The 18,796-nt window shown below is 47.7% G+C and overlaps 1 protein-coding gene across 1 annotated transcript in view; it reads right to left on the reverse strand.

Moving 5' to 3' along the window:
• Nucleotides 1-2,238, reverse strand: part of SLC25A33 (solute carrier family 25 member 33) — a 73,583-nt gene extending 71,345 nt beyond the window's left edge. The window contains exon 1 of the mRNA XM_086921394.1: nt 1,987-2,238. Coding sequence (XP_086777520.1) covers nt 1,987-2,225 — 239 coding nt within the window. The 5' untranslated portion in view covers nt 2,226-2,238. The remainder of the gene's footprint in view (nt 1-1,986) is intronic.
• Between the last annotated feature and the right edge of the window lie 16,558 nt (nt 2,239-18,796).

The raw sequence follows: 18,796 nt of genomic DNA on the forward strand, positions 1-18,796 counted from the left end.
TCCAACTGGTTAATCTTGAGAAGCTGTTTTTATCCATTTAAATGTCCACCCACATCTCGGAATCTGAACTTACTAGCCACAAAACAACTCAAGGTTCATAAGTTAGAGCAACATCCAGCAGACCAGGAGAGCGACTGATGCGGTCTGCCAAAATTCTATTGAAGAAAATTACTGGTGGTGTGGTGTCACTATATGGATACGCAAAGCTATCACTGCAGATCACTTTGAGACAGACCAAACAAATTGAAACAAAAGGTGAATTCCCAAAACACGAAGTTTCTCAGAAGGCACAGTCATGAGACTCAGGAAGAAATGCTCAACCTAAAATGTACACAGACAAGAACGCCCTCGACCCATATCGTTACAGAGAAGCTGCTCTAAAAGTAGGATCAGCAATCCTTTCTGTGGTAAGATAAGTTAAATAGTAAAATGTTCCCTCCTTAGCAATGATTTGTACAGGTCAGAAAATGGATTCTACACAGGACCACATAAAAGATCTTCACTGTACTCCTAATGAATTGCTTAAATAAACTGTGTTTTGCCTCCAACATTTACACAAAAAAAACAAAAATCCACAATCTGGCACCATCTAATAATGTATAACAAGGGGGAGAAGGAGGCACTTAAGAACAGGTCGCTCTCCTAGGACATCATATGAAAGTAGGAGCCCACACTCCTGGGTTCCGAGACCTGTCTTGTGTTGTGACTGCTCACCAAAGTAATAAGTGGAGCCAAAAAAGAAAGAAAGCTTTCTTTCTAGAGTCCCCTCACTCACCGGGGTTTCCCCACAGTGACATGCTTCATCATTGGACCATCCCAGTTCTCTACGAAAAGGGGCATGCTTGCACTTGCGAATTACGTAGGAGCACTTAATTGTGAAGGACTATGGGGGGGTTATATAGCGCGAACTCGACCGGAATGTATCAGAGTACTTTACATGAGTACCAGTTGCCTTACAGACAGGCACAGGGAGATAAGATGAATTGCCCATAATCACAGGATATTTAGCGTTCCTGCCATGACTTGAACCCGGGTTCCCCCCTTCAAAGTCGACTATCCGTTAGTACATACTGCCAAATTGTCCACATTCAATAGAAATTCTGATTGTTAGAAACAGGGATTGAGAATTTACGTATGCAAATTGCTTATGCCCGCACACCCGGGTTGAAACTGGGTTTGCTAAAATAGTTAGCTAATCGGCTCTAAATTACGAGAGACAGCAACAAAAAATGCATTGTATGCTTGAATTAGCATCAGGATGAAGTTAACAAACAGCATGAAAACATGAGCCTTACATCTAACACGGATGCAGTCTCGGTGAACGGCAATGGGTAATGGATTTGGGACGAGGGATGGGCTCCTTAGGAGGGAAGCAGACTAAGGCATTTTGTCAGCCCCTCGGGTGGTTAGTCACTGGAGAGGGCGGTCGCCAGGGAAGGAAGCTTACAGTCTTGAGGGGTCGTAGCCCGTGAATGGGGCAATCTGACTCACGGCGGGTTTGGAGTAAAAGCAGATTTGCGGGGGGGGGGGGGATTAATGGAAGGAAAGATAGGCTCACGGGAGGTATAAGGGGCGAAGCAGATTCACGGGAGTCAAGTCGAGGCAGACCCACGGATTGTAAGGGAGGTAAAGAAGACTCACGGATGGTGGGGCAGCCTCACGGGTGGTGAAAGGAGGGAGGAAGACTTGGGGGCCGCAGGCCCTGGTGTGAGGGGGGTGGCAATCACGGGGGTGGGGGGGTGGCAATCATGGGGGGTAAGGTAACGTATAATTGTGCGCGAGGAGGGTAGGCAGGCGGGGGGGGCAGGGAAGAGGCGAGCTTGGGGAGACAGACACTGAAGAAAAGGCACTATCATTAGGAGCGAAGGCCCGCAGTCTTAGTCCTTCGGGGAGCCGGTACCATCGATGTGGCATCGTTTTGGCGCGTGGTCAACAGGGACTGGTCTGGGCAGCAGTGTGTGTAGGGGGACAGGGGGTCATCCTCACCCTCCAGCGAACAGGTGCAGCAAGGTATCCCGCTGGCTCATGGTTCCGCTCGTGCTCCTCCTCGGTCTGCGCTGGGTGCTCGAGCCTCGCTCGCTTCTTGGGGTTTCCGCTACCTCTTCTTGCCGTTTTCCCTCAGTGCGGAACCGGCTCTTTCCAGCATCAACTAAAACGTCAGTCGGGAGAGGCGTGGCTCTGACGCCGGAGGAGGTGTGCGCGGGGGGCTGTCTCTGTCGAACCATGTTCACGACCAAACGCGTGGGGACGTGGTCTGTGACGTCTTGGAGGTGTGGTAGGCCTCCCCGCCCCTCGTGACAAAAAAATGGTGTGGCCTGAGAGCGAACCTGCAAGAAAGGAGAAGGTTAATGGCAGTAAGAAAGGGGGCGCTGTCCTAGACGTCATCATTACTCCTGAAAATGCCAATTCCAATGCTACGCATGTATATGTCTAACTCGTCTGTTGAGTCAGCCATGTCAGAGTCAGGCTAGACGACGTGCGATGGCATGCTGTCTGCGAACAAGAAAACTGGCCACGGCGGTGTGCTGCCTGATTGCAAGGTGACTGGCACTCACTCACAGTCCGCATATGTGTCGTGTTGGTCTGTTTGCGTATGTCGTACTTAGTTATTTTTATTGGCTAAGCCCAGCTTCCGTAGAAACAACAAGCATTGCCATAGACCTTCTAGGTACTTAGTTATGCAGCTCAATATCCTTGGTGCAACAACATCAACTGTTGCATGGCTAAACACTTATAAGGTCCCAAAGGCGAGACCTATTGGCTATACCAATGCTCATTATTTTTTGTTCTTGGCTTGGGGGAAACCGGGCTAGTGCCAGGAGGGTCAAGGGTGAGTGGCAGGGAGGCAGGCGCACAACACACATTGGGCTCACGGGTCTTCAGAACTCCCGTCGTGTGTGTCAGACCGGGCTGACACAACTTTGCGTGCTGGCGACTATCTAATTGCAGCTGCAGCTGCAATTAGATAGTCTTTAAAAGACCATTTACTTGTAAATTAGGCTTTTGTTGTGTTTTCACCAACAACCCCACCTCTAGGGTGACCAACTGGCATTGGTGCAAATTCAGGACGGTGAGTGTAAAAATTCAGGACACAAATTCAGGACAGGAGGTCAAAATTCAGGACAAAACTGCGGGACAATAGGTACGTTTTACAGACACATCAGAGGTCGCGCAATATTATATAAGTAAGCCCAGCCATTTCCAAACATATTCCACCGTTTGCAAACCTATCCATCATGTATCCTTCCATCTATCATTTCACTCATCCATCCCTTCATCCATCCCCTCATCCATCCTTTCACTCATCTCCATTATCCATCCATCCATCCATCCATCCACCATTTCACCCTATCCATCTGTACACTTATCCATCCACTCTTTATCCCATCCATCCATTCACTCATCCATTCAGCCATTTACCCTTTCACCAATCCAGCCATCCTTTCACTTACTAATCCTTCCACCTATCCACTATTTTAGTCATCCATCCATCCTCCCTTTCTCTCTCCATCAACCCTTTCACTTAGCCATCCTTCCTTCCATCCATCCACCCACCCATCCATCCATCCATCTACTCATCCACTCATGAATCCATCCATTGATCCTATCACTTATCCATCTATCATTTCACTCCTTCACACATCTATTCATCCTTTTGTCCATCTACCCTCCCTTTCACTCACTCATCCATCCTTACATCCACCCTTTCACTCATACGTCCATTCATTCACCCTTGCACTTATCAATCCATCAATCCATCCATCATTTCACTCATCCACCTACCCACCCATCATCCACCCAACCATCCACCCACCCACCATCCACCCACCCACTCGTCCATCCTTTCACCCACCCACCATCCAATCCACTGATCCATCCTTTCACCCACCCACTATCCACCCACCCACTCATCCATCCATCCATCCTTTCACCCACCCACTAATACATCCATCCATCCTTTCACCCACCCACTCATCATCCATCCATCCTTTCACCCACCCACTCATCATCCATCCATCCTTTCACCCACGACTCTCCATCCATCCATCCTTTCACCCACGACTCTCCATCCATCCATCCTTTCACCCACCCATCATCCATCCATCCATCCATCTGTCCTTCCCCTCATCATCCATCCTTCCCCTCATCATCCATCCATCCTTTTCCCTCATCATCCATCCATCCTTTTCCCTCATCATTCATCCATCCATCCTTCTACCAACCCACTCATCATCCATCCATCCTTCCCCTCATCATCCATCCATCCTTTTACCCACCCCCTCATCATCCATCCATTCCCTAATCATCCATCCATTCATCCTTTCACGCACCCCCTCATCATCCATCCATCCACCCTTCCCCTCATCATCCATCCATCCACCCTTCCCCTCATCATCCATCCTTTCACCCACCCCATCATCCATCCATCCATCCCCTCATCATCCATCCTTCCCCTCATCATCCATCCTTCCCCTCATCATCCATCCATCCATCCTTTCACCCACCCATCCATCCATCCTTCCCCTCTATCCATCCCCTCATCCATCCATCCATCCCCTCATCCATCCATCCATCCCCTCACCCATCCATCCTTCCCCTCACCCATCCATCCTTCCCCTCATCCATCCATCCCCTCATCCATCCATCCTTCCCCTCATCCATCCATCCTTCCCCTCATCCATCCATCCTTCCCCTCATCCATCCATTCTTTCCCTCATCCATCCATCCTTCCCCTCATCCATCCTTCCTTTCATCCATCATCCATCCTTCCCCTCACCCATCCATCCATCCCATTCCATTTATCCTTCCCCTCATCCATCCATCCATCCATCTCCTGATCCATCCATCCTTCCCCTCCATCCATCCACTCCATCCATCCATCCTTCCCCTCCATCCATCCATCTTTCCCCTCCATCCATCCATCCATCCTTCTCCTCATCCATCATCCTTCCCCTCATCCATCTTTCCCCTCATCCATCATCCAGCTACCCTTCCACCCATACATCCAGCTATTTACATTTTCTCTCCAACCTTCCCCTCACTCATCAATCCATCCATCCTCTCTCATTAGCCATTTATTCAATCTTTCATTCATCCATTCACCCTTTCACTAATTCATCCAGCCATTCACCCATCCCTTCACTTACTTACTCGCCGACCTTTCCATATTAATTTTGAGCTGAGCCCTTTTGAGAAGAGGTCCATCAAGAACTTCACCCTCGCTGCAGGGGCCGTTCCAGGACTTGGACGGAAGCCACCCAGGGAGGAGACAGGATCCACCACGGGGGGGGGGGGGACAAGAGCCACCACAGGTGGGGGTGGACTGGAGCCACAACATGGGGGGACAGGAGCCATCCCAGGCGTGGGGTGGACTGGAGCCACCACATGGGGGGACAGGTGCCATCACTGAGGGGAGGGCAGGAGCCATCACAGGAGAGGGAACACAGGGGTGGGCATGCAGTATTCTAGTATCATCTTGGGCTCCTCTCCTGCACAAGACAACGAGAAGACAGGCTCTCTGTCCAAAATGCCATCCCCCACTGTGATGTACAGTACTTACAGGAGATACTCTAAGAGAACTGATTGAACTGATTGTCCTCCATACTTTGTTAATCAGTGTGGGTGCGATTGTGCCATTTCTTTATTTTCTTACATTATAGACTGCATGTTTGAAGAACCGAGGTTTGCTTACAATTTAGTGACAGTAATTAAGCTCTGTGAAGAGAACCACGTGCTGCCTCGGTGTAATCAGGGGTGTAATCTGGCCGAGTCTCGGATGTTTGGGGCCCTGGGTAGAAATGGAATGTGTGAGCCCCCCTCTAAATAGCAGAGACATGACACATTCAGGGCTGTTTGCATGTGAATAGATGTCGCTGCTCCTGAGCCGGCAGCCCCTCCCTCTCAGTCACCTTCGAAGCACCTCTTAACAGGTCATCAAGGGCTGGAGGTGTGAGGGTAGCCATCCCGCTGTGCCTCTCCAATGCTGCGGGGCATCTGAGGAGCTTTGGTGCAGCATCGGAGTGAAGAAAAGAGGTGGGTGCAAGCTGTGCCGGCTTTAGGGTGGAGCAACCGGTGCCCTGTTAAAATGATGGACAAATGGCGTCCGTTAAAGATTCCTTCACGGACAACGGACAGACGGCCGAAATTACGGACTGTCCGTGAAATTTACGGACGGTTGGTCACCCTACCCACCTCCGCCAGAGTCAGCTTCCATGACGGATAGAAAAACATCGCAGACTGGATGAAGCTCAGCCGCCTGAAACTGAACTCAGACAAGACGGAAGTCCTCATCCTCGGCCCATCCATCTCCACCGGGGACGACTCCTGGTGGCCCCCTGCTCTGGGCCCCCCACCCAAGCCCACGGACCACGCACGCAACCTGGGCTTCATCCTTGACTCCTCCCACACGATGGCCAAGCAAGTTAACGCCGGTACCTCCTCCTGCTTCAACACTCTCCAAATGCTCCGTAAGATCTTTCGCTGGATCCCCACTGGAACCAGGAAAACGGTCACCCAGGCCCTCGTCACCAGCCGTCTGGACTACGGGAACGCCCTCTACGCTGGGACCACCGCCAAACTACAGAAAAGACTCCAGCGCATCCAGAACGCCTCAGCACGACTCGTCTTGGACATCCCCCGACACAGCCACATCTCCGCTCACCTGAGGGACCTGCACTGGCTCCCCGTCAGCAAAAGGATCACGTTCAGACTCCTCATCCACGCACACAAGGCTCTCCACGACTTGGGCCCCGAATACCTCAACAACCGCCTCACGTTCTACACGCCAACCCGCCAGCTCCGCTCCGCCAGCCTCGCCCTTGCCACCATCCCACGGATCCTCAGAACCACCACCAGAGGAAGATCCTTCAGCTACCTGGCCGCCAAGACCTGGAAAACCCTCCCCACCCACCTACGACTCACCCAGGACCATCTCTCCTTCAGGAAGCAACTCAAGACCTGGCTTTTCGAGCAGTAGCAGCCCCCTCCCCCCCAGTGCCTTGAGACCCTAGCGGGTGAGTAGCGCGCTTTACAAATACTCTTGATTGATTGATTGATTTTCACCCCTTCTTACAGCCACTCTGTCTGTGGTTGGAAGAATTAGCCCCCCTGAAATATTTTTCAGCCTCCCCCAAAATTTGGCTCTAGTTGCCCGCCTGCAGGGAGGTGAGGAGTGAATGCCAGGAGGGACAAGGGTGACTGCAAGGCCATGGGGCTGAAGGGTGAGTGCCAAAGAGGTGAGAAGGGAGTGCCAGGGAGATGAGACGTAAGAGTCATGAGGGTCAAGGGTGAGTGCTGAGAAGGGGGAAGTATGAGTGCCAGGGGTGAGGGGTAGCTGCCAGGCCAGGGGGGTGAAGGGCTAGTGCCACGGAGGTGAAGGTTGAGTGCCAGGTCAGGGGGATGAAGGGTGAGTGCCAGGGAGATGAAGGTTGAGTGCCATGGAGGTGAGACGTAAGAGTCAGGAGGGTCAAGGGTGAGTGCCAGGGAGGGGAAGTGTGAGTGCAAGGGGTGAAGGGTAGCTGCCAGGCCAGGTGGATGAAGGGCTCGTGCCATGGAGGTGAAGGGTGAGTGCCAAGGGGGCGAGTAGTGAATGGCATGAGGGAAATGGGTGAGTGTCAGGGAGGTGACAGTTGAGAGTCACACAGAGTCAACAGACAGCTAACCCGATACCTCGAAGAAAACAGAATCCTGGACCCTTCCCAGTCAGGGTTTCACAGCAATCACAGCACCGAGAATGCCCTCATCGCCGCCACAGACGACATCAGGACCCTGTTGGACAACAGTGAGACCGCAGCACTCATCCTCCTAGACCTCTCCGCCGCCTTCGACACCGTCTGCCACCACACTCTACACGCATGCCTCCACGCCGCAGGGATCTGAGACAAGGCTCTGGAATGGACCTCCTTCCTCTCCGGCAGAACCCAGAGCGTCCGCCTCCCCATTCCGTTCCAAAGCCTCCGAGATCATCTGCGGCGTACCCCAGGGATCCTGCCTCAGCCCGATACTGTTTAACATTTACATGGCCCCACTCGCACACGTCTCCCGACAGCACGACCTCAACATAATCTCCTACGCCGACGACACTCAACTGATCCTCTCCCTCACCAAGGACCCCATCACCGCCAAAGCCAAACTCCACGAAGGAATGAAGGCCGTCGCCGACTGGATGAAGATCAGCCATCTGAAGCTGAACTCGTACAAGACAGAGGTCCTCATCCTTGGCTCCAACCCTTCAGCCTGGGATGACTCCTGGTGGCCGTCGGCACTGGGGGCAGCCCCAACACCCACCGACCACGCACGCAACGTGGGAATCCTCCTCGACTCAACGCGCTCAATGACCAAGCAAGCCAACGCCGTCTCCTCCTCCTGCTTCAACACCCTCCGCATGCTCCGCAAGATCTACAGATGGATCCCGACAGATACAAGAAAGACAGTCACCCAGGCCCTCGTCAGCAGCAGACTCGATTACGGAAACACCCTCTACGCGGGAGCCCCGACCAAGCTCATCAAGCGACTACAACGCATCCAAAACGCCTCGGCACGACTGATCCTCGACGTACCACTACTCAGCCACATCACCCCCCACTTGAGAAACCTTCACTGGCTCCCCGTCAACAAGAGGATATCCTTCAAGCTCCTCATCCACACACACAAAGCACTCCACAAGACTGGCCCAGCCTACCTCAACAGACGGCTCTCCTTCTACATCCCCAACTGCCAGCTACGCTCCGCCGACCTCTCACTCGCCACTGTCCCGCGCATCCTATGAACAACCACTGGCGGGAGATCCTTCTCCCACCTCGCCACTAAGACATGGAACACCCTCCGACTGAGCCTACGACAGACCCAAGGCCAGCTGACCTTCAGGAGGACACTCAAGACCTGGCTGCTCATCAGTAGTGCCCCCCTCCCCAGCGCCTTGAGACCCTCGCAGGTATGTAGTGTGTTTACAAATGATTGATTGATTGATGCTGAGTGCCAGAGAGGGAGAAGGGTGAGGGCCAGGTGCGAGTAGTGACTGCCAGGCCTGAGGGGAGATTGGTGAGTGCCAAAGAGGTGAGGGGTGAGTGACAGACTGCAAACAGTAGCTAGTGTCTAGAAGGAGGTGCAGAGATCATCACCCAATGTGTGCCAGGCTGGGATGCACCTGTGCCAGGCCAGACTTGGGTGGATGCAAGAACCTCTGAAAGGCAGGTGCAAGGTCACTCGTAACCTTAGTACAGGAGTGGGGTGCGCAGGAGAGAGTAACATCTTCAAACAAGAAACTATTCAAAATCCTGAATACTCCACTTTATGGTCTTGCAACCTTATATGGAAAATAATTAGCAAATGAATGGCCTTCCGTAGCAGACTTGCAGCTTGTTACAGCAACTTATTGAGATAACATTTGCATTGCAAATAAGCCAAAGCTAACACAATTTGAATTAGTAATGGTAAGATTTGCAACGAACTAGAGACAAGTAAAAAAAAAACACCCTATAATTGAACAGAGGATACAGAATAATAAAAATGGGGGACTATTGGTCTCCTTTTCACAGCTGACAGCCAAAAGGACTCGGATTCTGGTGGAATCAGAATTTTTAAGAGTCAATTTTTCATAAAACCTTTTGTTGCGGTTGTGTGTGTAGTTGTGGATGTTGTGTGTATTTGTGGGTGGTTGTGTGTGTGGTTGTGTGTGTGGTTGTGGGTGTGGGTGTGGTTTGTGTGGTGTGTGTGTGGTTGGGGTTGTGATTGTGTGTGGTTGCGGTTTGGTGTGTGTATGTGTGGTTGTGGTTGTGTGTGATGGTGGTTTTGTGTGTGGTTGTGTGTGTGTGTGTGTGACTATGGTTTTGTGTGTGGTTGTGGTTGTGTGTGTGTATTTATGTATGTGTGGTTGTGTGTTTGTGTGTGTGGTTGTGTGGATATGTGTGTGGTTGTGTGTGTGGTTGTATGTGTGTGGGTGTGTGTGGCTGTGTGGGTGTGGTTGTGTGTGTGTGGCTGTGGTTGTGTGTGTGCGTGGTTGTGTGGGTGTGTGTGTGTGTGGGTGTGGTTTGTGTGGTTGTGTGTGTGCGTGGTTGTGGGTGTTTCTGTGTGTGGTTGTGTTAGTGTGTGTGGTTGTGTGTGGTTGTATGTGTGGTTGAGCGTATGTGGTTGTGTGAGTGTGGGTGTGTGTGTGGGTTTGGGTGTGGTTGTGTGTGTGGGTGTGGTTGGGTGTGTGTGGTGTGTGTGTGGTTGTGCATGTGGTTGTGGTTTTGTGTGTGGTTGTGTGTGTGTGGTTGTGTGTGTGTTGTGTGTGGTTGTGTGTGTGTGGTTGTGGGTTTGTGTGTGGTGTGTGTGTGGTTGTGTGTGTGGTTGTGTGCTCAGGTGTCGTTGTGTGGGTGTGTGTGGTTGTGTGTGTGTGTGTGGCTGGTCCCACAGGGCATATCTGTTTATCGCTCTGTGAATGCATAGCTGCCAAGGTTTCAGATTGCCATGTGTGACATTTTTATAAATTCAGTGAAATTATGAGTGTCATTTCAACAACAATGAGTGACACTATCTCGGGAGCAAAAATCATGCAATGAAGACGAGGGAAATTTGTAAATATCAGAAATTACAGCCATTTGAACAACAAGAAACTCCAAGAACTTCTTGAATCTGCTGCAGAGCACCAGAAATTGAAGGACACTAACTCCAGTGCTCCCTCCTGTAACCCGACTGTACTGTAAACTAATGCATAACCATGATATTAAACAAGTTTTTCAGTAGCAGTACTTAAAGTTAAGTGTACATATGCTGACACATGCACAGGTAAATACAAAAATACTTATTGGATGCAACTGATAGAGCAGAGAGAGCCCTAGTGGCAAAACACGCACAGGCACCCTGTAGTCTGACGATAATACCCTCAAGTGATTAGTCCTGGTAACCAAGAAGGAGGACATGACAGAGCAGCCCTGCTGCCAGTGCTGAGAATATTACAGTGAGACTGTCTGAATTTGAAATGAAATCTCAGATCTGGCAGATCACGTAAACCTCAAGGATGATGAAACAGACCAGCCCTGCTCCTGCAGAATTTACTGTGTCTCAATTAATAAATCTCATCTCACTGCAATGCGTGGTGGCGCGCTCCAAAGAAGAAAGTTACAACTTTGATCATCATGAGGGCGGACAGGGGACCTCTGGGGAATGACACGAGTCATAACAGACCCCCTCCCGCTCCCCCTCCCCCTCCCGCTCCCCCACCCGTCCCAGCAGTACTGAGAGAGCAGATCAGATCAGCAGATAATAACCAGGCTCTCTCAGGAAAAATGAGAGACAGAGCTATCCTGCCTGCAGATCATACCATTGTGAGTGAAATTAATTGTTCTGATCAGACTGTGCGACTAGTAAGAAGGGTATCAGGGCGTGACCTATCTACTGTTTAATAGGAACAGACCCCACTGGTTGAAACAGGGCAGTGGACCAAATCGCTGCTAGCATAAATCAGTAATTACTCTGCTCTGTTAGTGGTATAAGTCTCAGCCTATACTGTTGTTATTCTGTGCACTTCACAACATCGCATGTGGCAGATCGGAGCCTCACCAACACTGTCCTTTTCCCCCGCAGCAGTCGCACAGAGCCCCCTGCTATTGCACTTCCTTCACTTTATAACAATCCAGCATCTTCCTATAATTCTTTCTTAGGTGAGGTTTTTGGCTGTACATTGCACAGAGGCTTGTAGTCTCTATGTCGCACGGCGCTGCATACTTTCACTCACCACTCTCCTGAATCGCCTGCGCTGTGGCTTCTTCGCCCCAGCGCAGATCATTGCAGCATCTTCTGTAGGGAGCCCCGAGCCTGGCTCCCAGGGTCCAACTCATCTAGCAGCGCAACAGAGCCATCCCAGGCCAATGGGCCTCTACTTGTTCCTCCTGCGCCGCAGCACCACACAATCCTACACTGCTGCGCCTCTAAACGCCAGGGCAGCAGGCCTGTCTCCTTAAGCCCCAGCCTCAAGCACTCGGCCTCGTGAGCGCCTAAGAACCGCTCAGTACGTTAACGCCGCTGTCAGCCTCCACTGTACTTAAGCGGCAAGGTGAGCCGCCAACGCACGCACCCGGAGGCCTCCAACAGCCAGGGGAGGCTCGCCACTTCAGCCCCTCACCACCTGGGAGGCCCGACCATGCCACTGTGTGAGCCCAGCCACTTACCGCAACCCGATCCAGGACCCGGGTGCAAGTCTCCTGCCGGCCGCTTCTGACCCACCTTAAAGTCTTCCTCTTCTTCCGGAAGTGAGGAGGGTCTAATTAATGTCAAAGCCGCGCGGCGCAGGAAATATACAGCCAGGCACGAGGAGGCTGCTTGCGGCATGAGCAGAACAATTGTAACTTTGTAGCAGTCACTCGCAGCCACTCGAGGTAAGAGCAGGCAAACTTTTAACAATCACATTACTGAGCCCAGCAGCTGTTGGCAGTGGCAGCAAGTCCTGGAGCAGCAGTACCGAGAGCCAGCGCACAGGTGCAGGCACCTGCGGCTCGCGCTGGCACCCTGTGTAGCCAGAGTTTCAGAGTGTGTCATTATGCGTGACAATAGATTTCAGTGCAGTGATGCGGATCACCGCACTGAAATGCGGGAGTGTCACACATGTTGCTTGATACTTGGCAGGCATGGTGAATGAAGGATGTACCCAGATTTGTACCTGCTACAGCCCTTTTCCCACCTAAGGCTGCACATTTTGTACTAGGGGCAGACAAAGTGTGCGTAGAGGAATTCACAGACATGTATCACATTTTAAAATACACACATTTGTTGTGTGACTTTATGTATGAAATAAGGCGTTCTGACGATCAGTAAAAAAAAACCTGTATGGGCCCTTAATTTAATGAGAGGGAATTTGAGGTTAGACTTTTGTACGCGTTGTGCATATATGAAGTCCTAAATACTGCACAAGTTGGATTCTGATATTTTTTGAGACCTCCACTCTAGGAATTCTGATATTTTTTGAGACTTCAACTCAAAGAATTCTGATTTTTTTTTAGACCACCACTCAAGAGATTCTGATATTTATTTACACCTCCACTCAATAGATTCTGATATTTTTGAGACCTCCACTCAGGAGATGCTTCCCACGCTAAACCACATGACAAGGTATCTATGAAAAAAAAGATGCACTTTTTATATGAAATCCTGTGTACATGTAGAGTGATTCTTATACTATGAAGGAAGGTGGATGGGTTAAAAAGAATCACTACAACCGTGTGTTACACGATTTCAGTGTATTTTTATGGTTGTTGATACCTACGCGTAGCTTGTAAAATTCGTTTAAATTACAGCTTTAGTCGCATCATTACTGAGATAGAATGCAACCTCAGGCTTGCGACTGCATAAACCAATCAGCGTCATAAAACAAAAGGTAAAAGGTACGTGGGGGATAAATGCTACCGCCGGCCACAGTTTGCAGTGCATGTGCACGAGTGGTGCGCGTGCAGCAGTAATCACATCATATGGCGCCTCTGCTCAAGCGCGCGCCCACGCACATGCACTGCAAGCTGTAGCCGGCGGTAGCATTTTTTGAAGCCCTTCTTACTTAAGGTCTGCTAGAACAGCGCAAAGCGCTGGGTCAGGCGAGACCTAAAAACAACTGGCTGACATGTATAAATTATTGAAACTGACTACGCGTACACACAAACAGTTCAGGGTGTATGGCTAGAATGTTGCTTTATACCCCACCCCCTTTAATGGTCTGTGGCATCCTCCAAAACATACTTATACATAATTAGGGTTATTGTCTCACATCATGTCCACAGGAAACAATTCAAGCATAATATAATTCTCACCACCTTTGAGCCACTTATAAGGATGGTTGCCACCTTTCCAAAAGAGAAATACCGGCCATTTGTTGTAGGTTTAGAGTGTGCAAAGACACAATGCTAAATAGAACTATAAATAAAATCGAACGTATTTATTATGCAACATGACCTTTCTGTCTGTATTTACTGTATTAGTCAGGGATCATTAACGCTGGTCTAGAACAGCTTTAAAAGTGTATTCTAATTATATTTGTTGTTGAAGTATATACAGATAGGCGCTAAAAATAACAGCTTTAGATGATTTGGTTTTTTTTGTACCGGCCGGACATTAAAATACTAGTGGGTGCTGGTAGAAAACTGTCTGGGTGGCAAACCTACTTATATGCAGTGCTGTTATGTAATATGCTTTTGTAAAGTGCACTATCACACCCACGGGTATTCTGATGCAGCGTGGGGTCCATCAGGGCTGTGTTTAGCCCCAACCCCTTTCTCCTTGCATGTCAAACAATTAGCGGATCTCCTGTGGTCCATCCCAGCTGATGCCCTGTCTTTGGTGAATCACAAAATCTCCACACTATTATTCGCCAATGATACCCTCCTGATTTCTAAAACTTCCATGGGCCTCCAAAAATTATTGAATCAATTTAAGGCTTTCTGTGATGAGAGGGGCTTGTTATTAATACCACTAAAACCAAGTTAATGATGCTGAACCCTCCCAAGTCCTCCAAGAGAAGGTTGCTCCTGGACAATGTTCCGCTTGAGAGGGTCAGCTCATTTGACTATCTGGGCATTAAGCTGTCTGAGGGAATGGTCTGCAAGAACCATATGAAGAAGGCATCTCTGAAATTATCCCAGCTAACTGGGGCTCTGAGGCAGGAGCATCGTCTATCATATTCTAAGCCAGTAGCACCTGCTCTTAAATTGTATAGCTGCAAGGCTGTGAGCAGTGCTCTTTATGGGGCAGAGTTTTGGGCCACAGCAAATGTAAGAGATCTCTCAGCAGTGGAGAACAAGTTCCTCAGAAATGTAGTATCCCTTTCTCAAAGTACCCCTCTCCTCCCACTTAAACCTGATCTGGGCATTAGGCCTATTATTGACCCTGCAAGGCGCACCCACTGCTACTTTGGTATAGATTGGTCACCACTCCTGATCTTGCACCGTACGCTGCAGCTTTCAGCGAGGTCTCTGCTTTGGATACCACCAAAAAGATTAGCTGGATCAAACATGTAGATAGTCTTTGATCAAGCATTGGCTTGCCAAAACAGGTTACCAGTCACCCACCAACCTATACTAGAGGCTAAGCAAAGCTATTGTACTGGGCATGGGTTGAGCAGAATAAACTTCTGAAAATTCAACAGGGCAGCCTAACAGATGCTTTCATAGACTTGAAAACCAATTATCTTTTGGAAAGCTATTTTGATATTTTCAAGGTTCCAGGCCTGGGAGGAGTGACAAAGGAGATCGAAGACATCAAACAACGTATTGTTGAAGTGGAAGGAGACGCAAATAAGACCTCAGTAACAGTAAAACAGAATACATCAAGAGTCTCTAAGCTAGAAGCTAAAGTGGAGGATTTGGAAAATCGCGCTCGAAGACAAAACCTCAGATTATTTGGTATACCAGAAGGAATTGAGGGGTCCGACCCGAGGGCATTTGTGGTGAAACTTCTTCAGAGAGCCTTCACGGATCTTGCTGATTGGGATTGGGACTCTCAGCTACAGAGAGTTCACAGATTGCCTTTGATACAAAGAAATACTAGCAGCAAATTTCCTCGACCATTCTTGATTTATTTTGGTAACTTTCTTTTGCGGCAAGCTGTATCACTGAAAGCAAGGCCTAATAATCCCGTGACTGTGGACAACCTAACTTTTTTGGTGAAATCGGATCTAAGTAAGGGTACTATGGACAAACGTTGGGAGCTTAGGAAGTTGATAGATGCTTTCAAAAATTTGGGATGCATGGCCTATCTCCAAGAGCCTGCTCGTCTTAAGGTCATACGAAACGGCCATGTGGTTTTCTTTACAGATCTTGAAGCCGCGGAACAAGCTCTGGAAAAGTTTTCTAGGGAAAATGAAAATGAAAGGGATAAACAGAACGAAAATGAAAAAGAATAAGTAGATATATATGGGCTAAGTAGATATATATGGGCTCGATGGTTCTAGATTGGAGGTATGAGTTAACAAGGAGTAATTTAAGTTGTGGCATGAGCAGACTACCATGCTAGCATCTTCACTCTGCTGCCACTTCAGCGGCAGCTCAAGATAGAGGGGTGCTCCCCCCTAAGGGACAGGTGGGTGCGAGGGCTAGGTTGGGGTCCTTGCTGGGGAGGGTTCGACCCTTTGGGTCAGGGGTGGGGACTAAATGTGGGGGAAAAATGGATTGCAGGATTCGACCGTTTTTTATTGTTTAGTAAGGAAAACTTAATCTATACGAAAAGGGCAAAGATAGTGGGGAGAAATTTGTATTGGAAGACCATCATGATATCAATATGTCTAAACTAAGAATACTAAGTTGGAATGTTGACGGTTTAAATAGTAAAAACAAAAGGAATTTAGTAAAAGAAGAGATTAAAATGTATAATCCGAATATAGTTTTGCTCTCAGAGACACATGTAAAATATCAAGACCGCAAATTGCTTTCACAATTGAGCTATGATTTGGTGGTATGCTCTACTCTAAATGAGACTATTAGAGGGGTAGCTATTCTAAAACAACGAGGTGCTCGACTAGAAACAATTGAAACCTCTTCAGATGCCCGGGGTAGGTGGGCAATTGCGCAGATGCAGTGTGATAATGTTAAAATAGTATTATGTGTAGTATATGGACCAAATATCGATGATCCAAGAGTTTTCGAAGAGCTAAGTTTAGAGTTATTGGAATGGGAAGGAGAAATTATAATAGCAGGGGATTTTAATTGCACTATTGATTATAAAGTAGACTCTACCGGGCAAAGCAAACATAAAAGAATGTATAAAGTTAGAACAGCAATCTTAGAATTAGCAAGATTGAACAATGTCAGAGATGTATGGCGATCAAAAAACCCTTTGCAGGCAGGCTTCACTTATTATTCTGTACCACACAGATCCTGCTCAAGAATCGATATGATTTGGGCTTCTGAACAAACTATAGACAATTGTGTGATTGACATTTGCCCTAAAGTCACCTCTGATCACAATCCCTTGCTACTTGAAGTCACACTTAAAGATCAAATAAAAGAACCACGAAAATTTACCTTCCCGAGACATTTACTAGCAGACACAAGATTCACTACCCTACTTAAACAGCATATACAGGAGTTTATCTCAATCAATTTTATCTCGGCCAATATAAACGTGGTGTGGGACACATGTAAGTGCAGCATTAGAGGTTTTGCCCAACAATATATACTTAGGCAAAATGCTGAGAGCCGCTATAATAATAAACAAATAATTGCCAATATACGGAATATGGAAATACGCCTGGCAGAGGCATCACGTTATGCAAAGAACCATATTGAAGGGATTAGGCTAAAGTTGGCGAAACTACAAGCTGGATTAATAAAAACTTTGAGAGAAAGATACATTTCCAAATTACAAAAGTATAAATTTGATCAATATGAAGGTGGCGATCGTATTGGGAAATTACTGGCCTTTAAAACCGCGGATAGGAAAGCTAAAACAAAAATTAAAGAAATAGTAGGAATAGATTCAAATACGTACGACCGAACGGATCAAATACTAAGCCAGTTTGTTAAATTTTACCAATAACTTTATACACCAGAGGCTGTACCAGCTAAAATAGATATAATACACTATCTAGATAAATATTTAACTCCATCTCAAGCACTAAATACAGAAACACTTCAACAACTCAACTCAGAAATAACATTAGATGAAATAAAACGCGCCATAGATAACTTACCCTTAGGGAAGGCGGTTGGAGAAGACTGTCTACCAGACGAACTCTATAAACTCTGCGCCCAAGAATTATTGCCCCTATTAGAGAAAGTGATTAACTCAATTAGTGTCTCCAAACAAGCACCTCCTTCATGGAAAATAGCAAAAATTATATTTTTTTTGAAAAAAGGGAAACCGGAAAAAGAATGTGGGTCTTACCGACCGATTTCTTTACTTAACTCTGATGTTAACATTTTTTCTAAGATTCTTGCAAATCGGCTAGCCCCTACCATGCCATTTATTGTTAATCTCCAACAGCACGGTTTTGTAATGGGAAGGGATACTACCACGCACGTTAATACGTCAATAACAGCCTTTGATGTAGCTGAAGTAGCACACACCCCGCTCGGTATGATTATGTTAGATGCGGAAAAGGCATTTGACCGAGTGGGGTGGGAATATCTGTGGGAAGTATTAAAGAAATTGGGGCTTTCCGGGCCTTATTTGGATTGGGTCATGTCTCTCTATGACGAACCTTTGGCTTTGATAAGCTATGGAGATAAAAACTCAGCGAACTTCAAAATAGCAAGAGGCACAAGACAAGGCTGCCCCCTTTCCCCATTACTTTTTGCTCTTTCTTTAGAACCTTTTTTAAATGCACTAAATGATCAAGCTAATATTATTCCAGTGAATCATGGGGGCATAGCTCTTAAACTAACGGCTTTTGCTGACGACATAGCAATATATACAACCGATATTAATAAAGCTATGCCAGAAATTATCAATGAAGCACAGAAATATGGCTTAATCTCGGGTTATAAATTGAATGTGAGTAAAACCCAAATTATAGTTAATTATACTCCGGATATCCACATTTACGACACTTGCAGAGAAGCTACTTATTTAGGTATTAAATTAATGGCCAAAGTAGGGAAAATTCTGGAAACAAATTATGAGACATTTTTAAAAGAAACTACCACAACCCTTAAAAAGTGGCATAAAATCCCTCTTAGTTTATTAGGCCGACTTAATTTGATTAAGATGAAAATACTACCTAAATTACTCTATTTGTTTAGAGCCATACTATTACAACCGAATCAACTCTTTTTTAAAAAGCTAGACGGTATATGTAGCAGCTTTATTTGGGGATACAAAAAGGCACGCAGGGCTATTA

Source organism: Lissotriton vulgaris, chromosome 5 (assembly GCF_964263255.1).
Source record: "Lissotriton vulgaris chromosome 5, aLisVul1.2, whole genome shotgun sequence".
Taxonomy (NCBI): Eukaryota; Metazoa; Chordata; class Amphibia; order Caudata; family Salamandridae; genus Lissotriton; species Lissotriton vulgaris.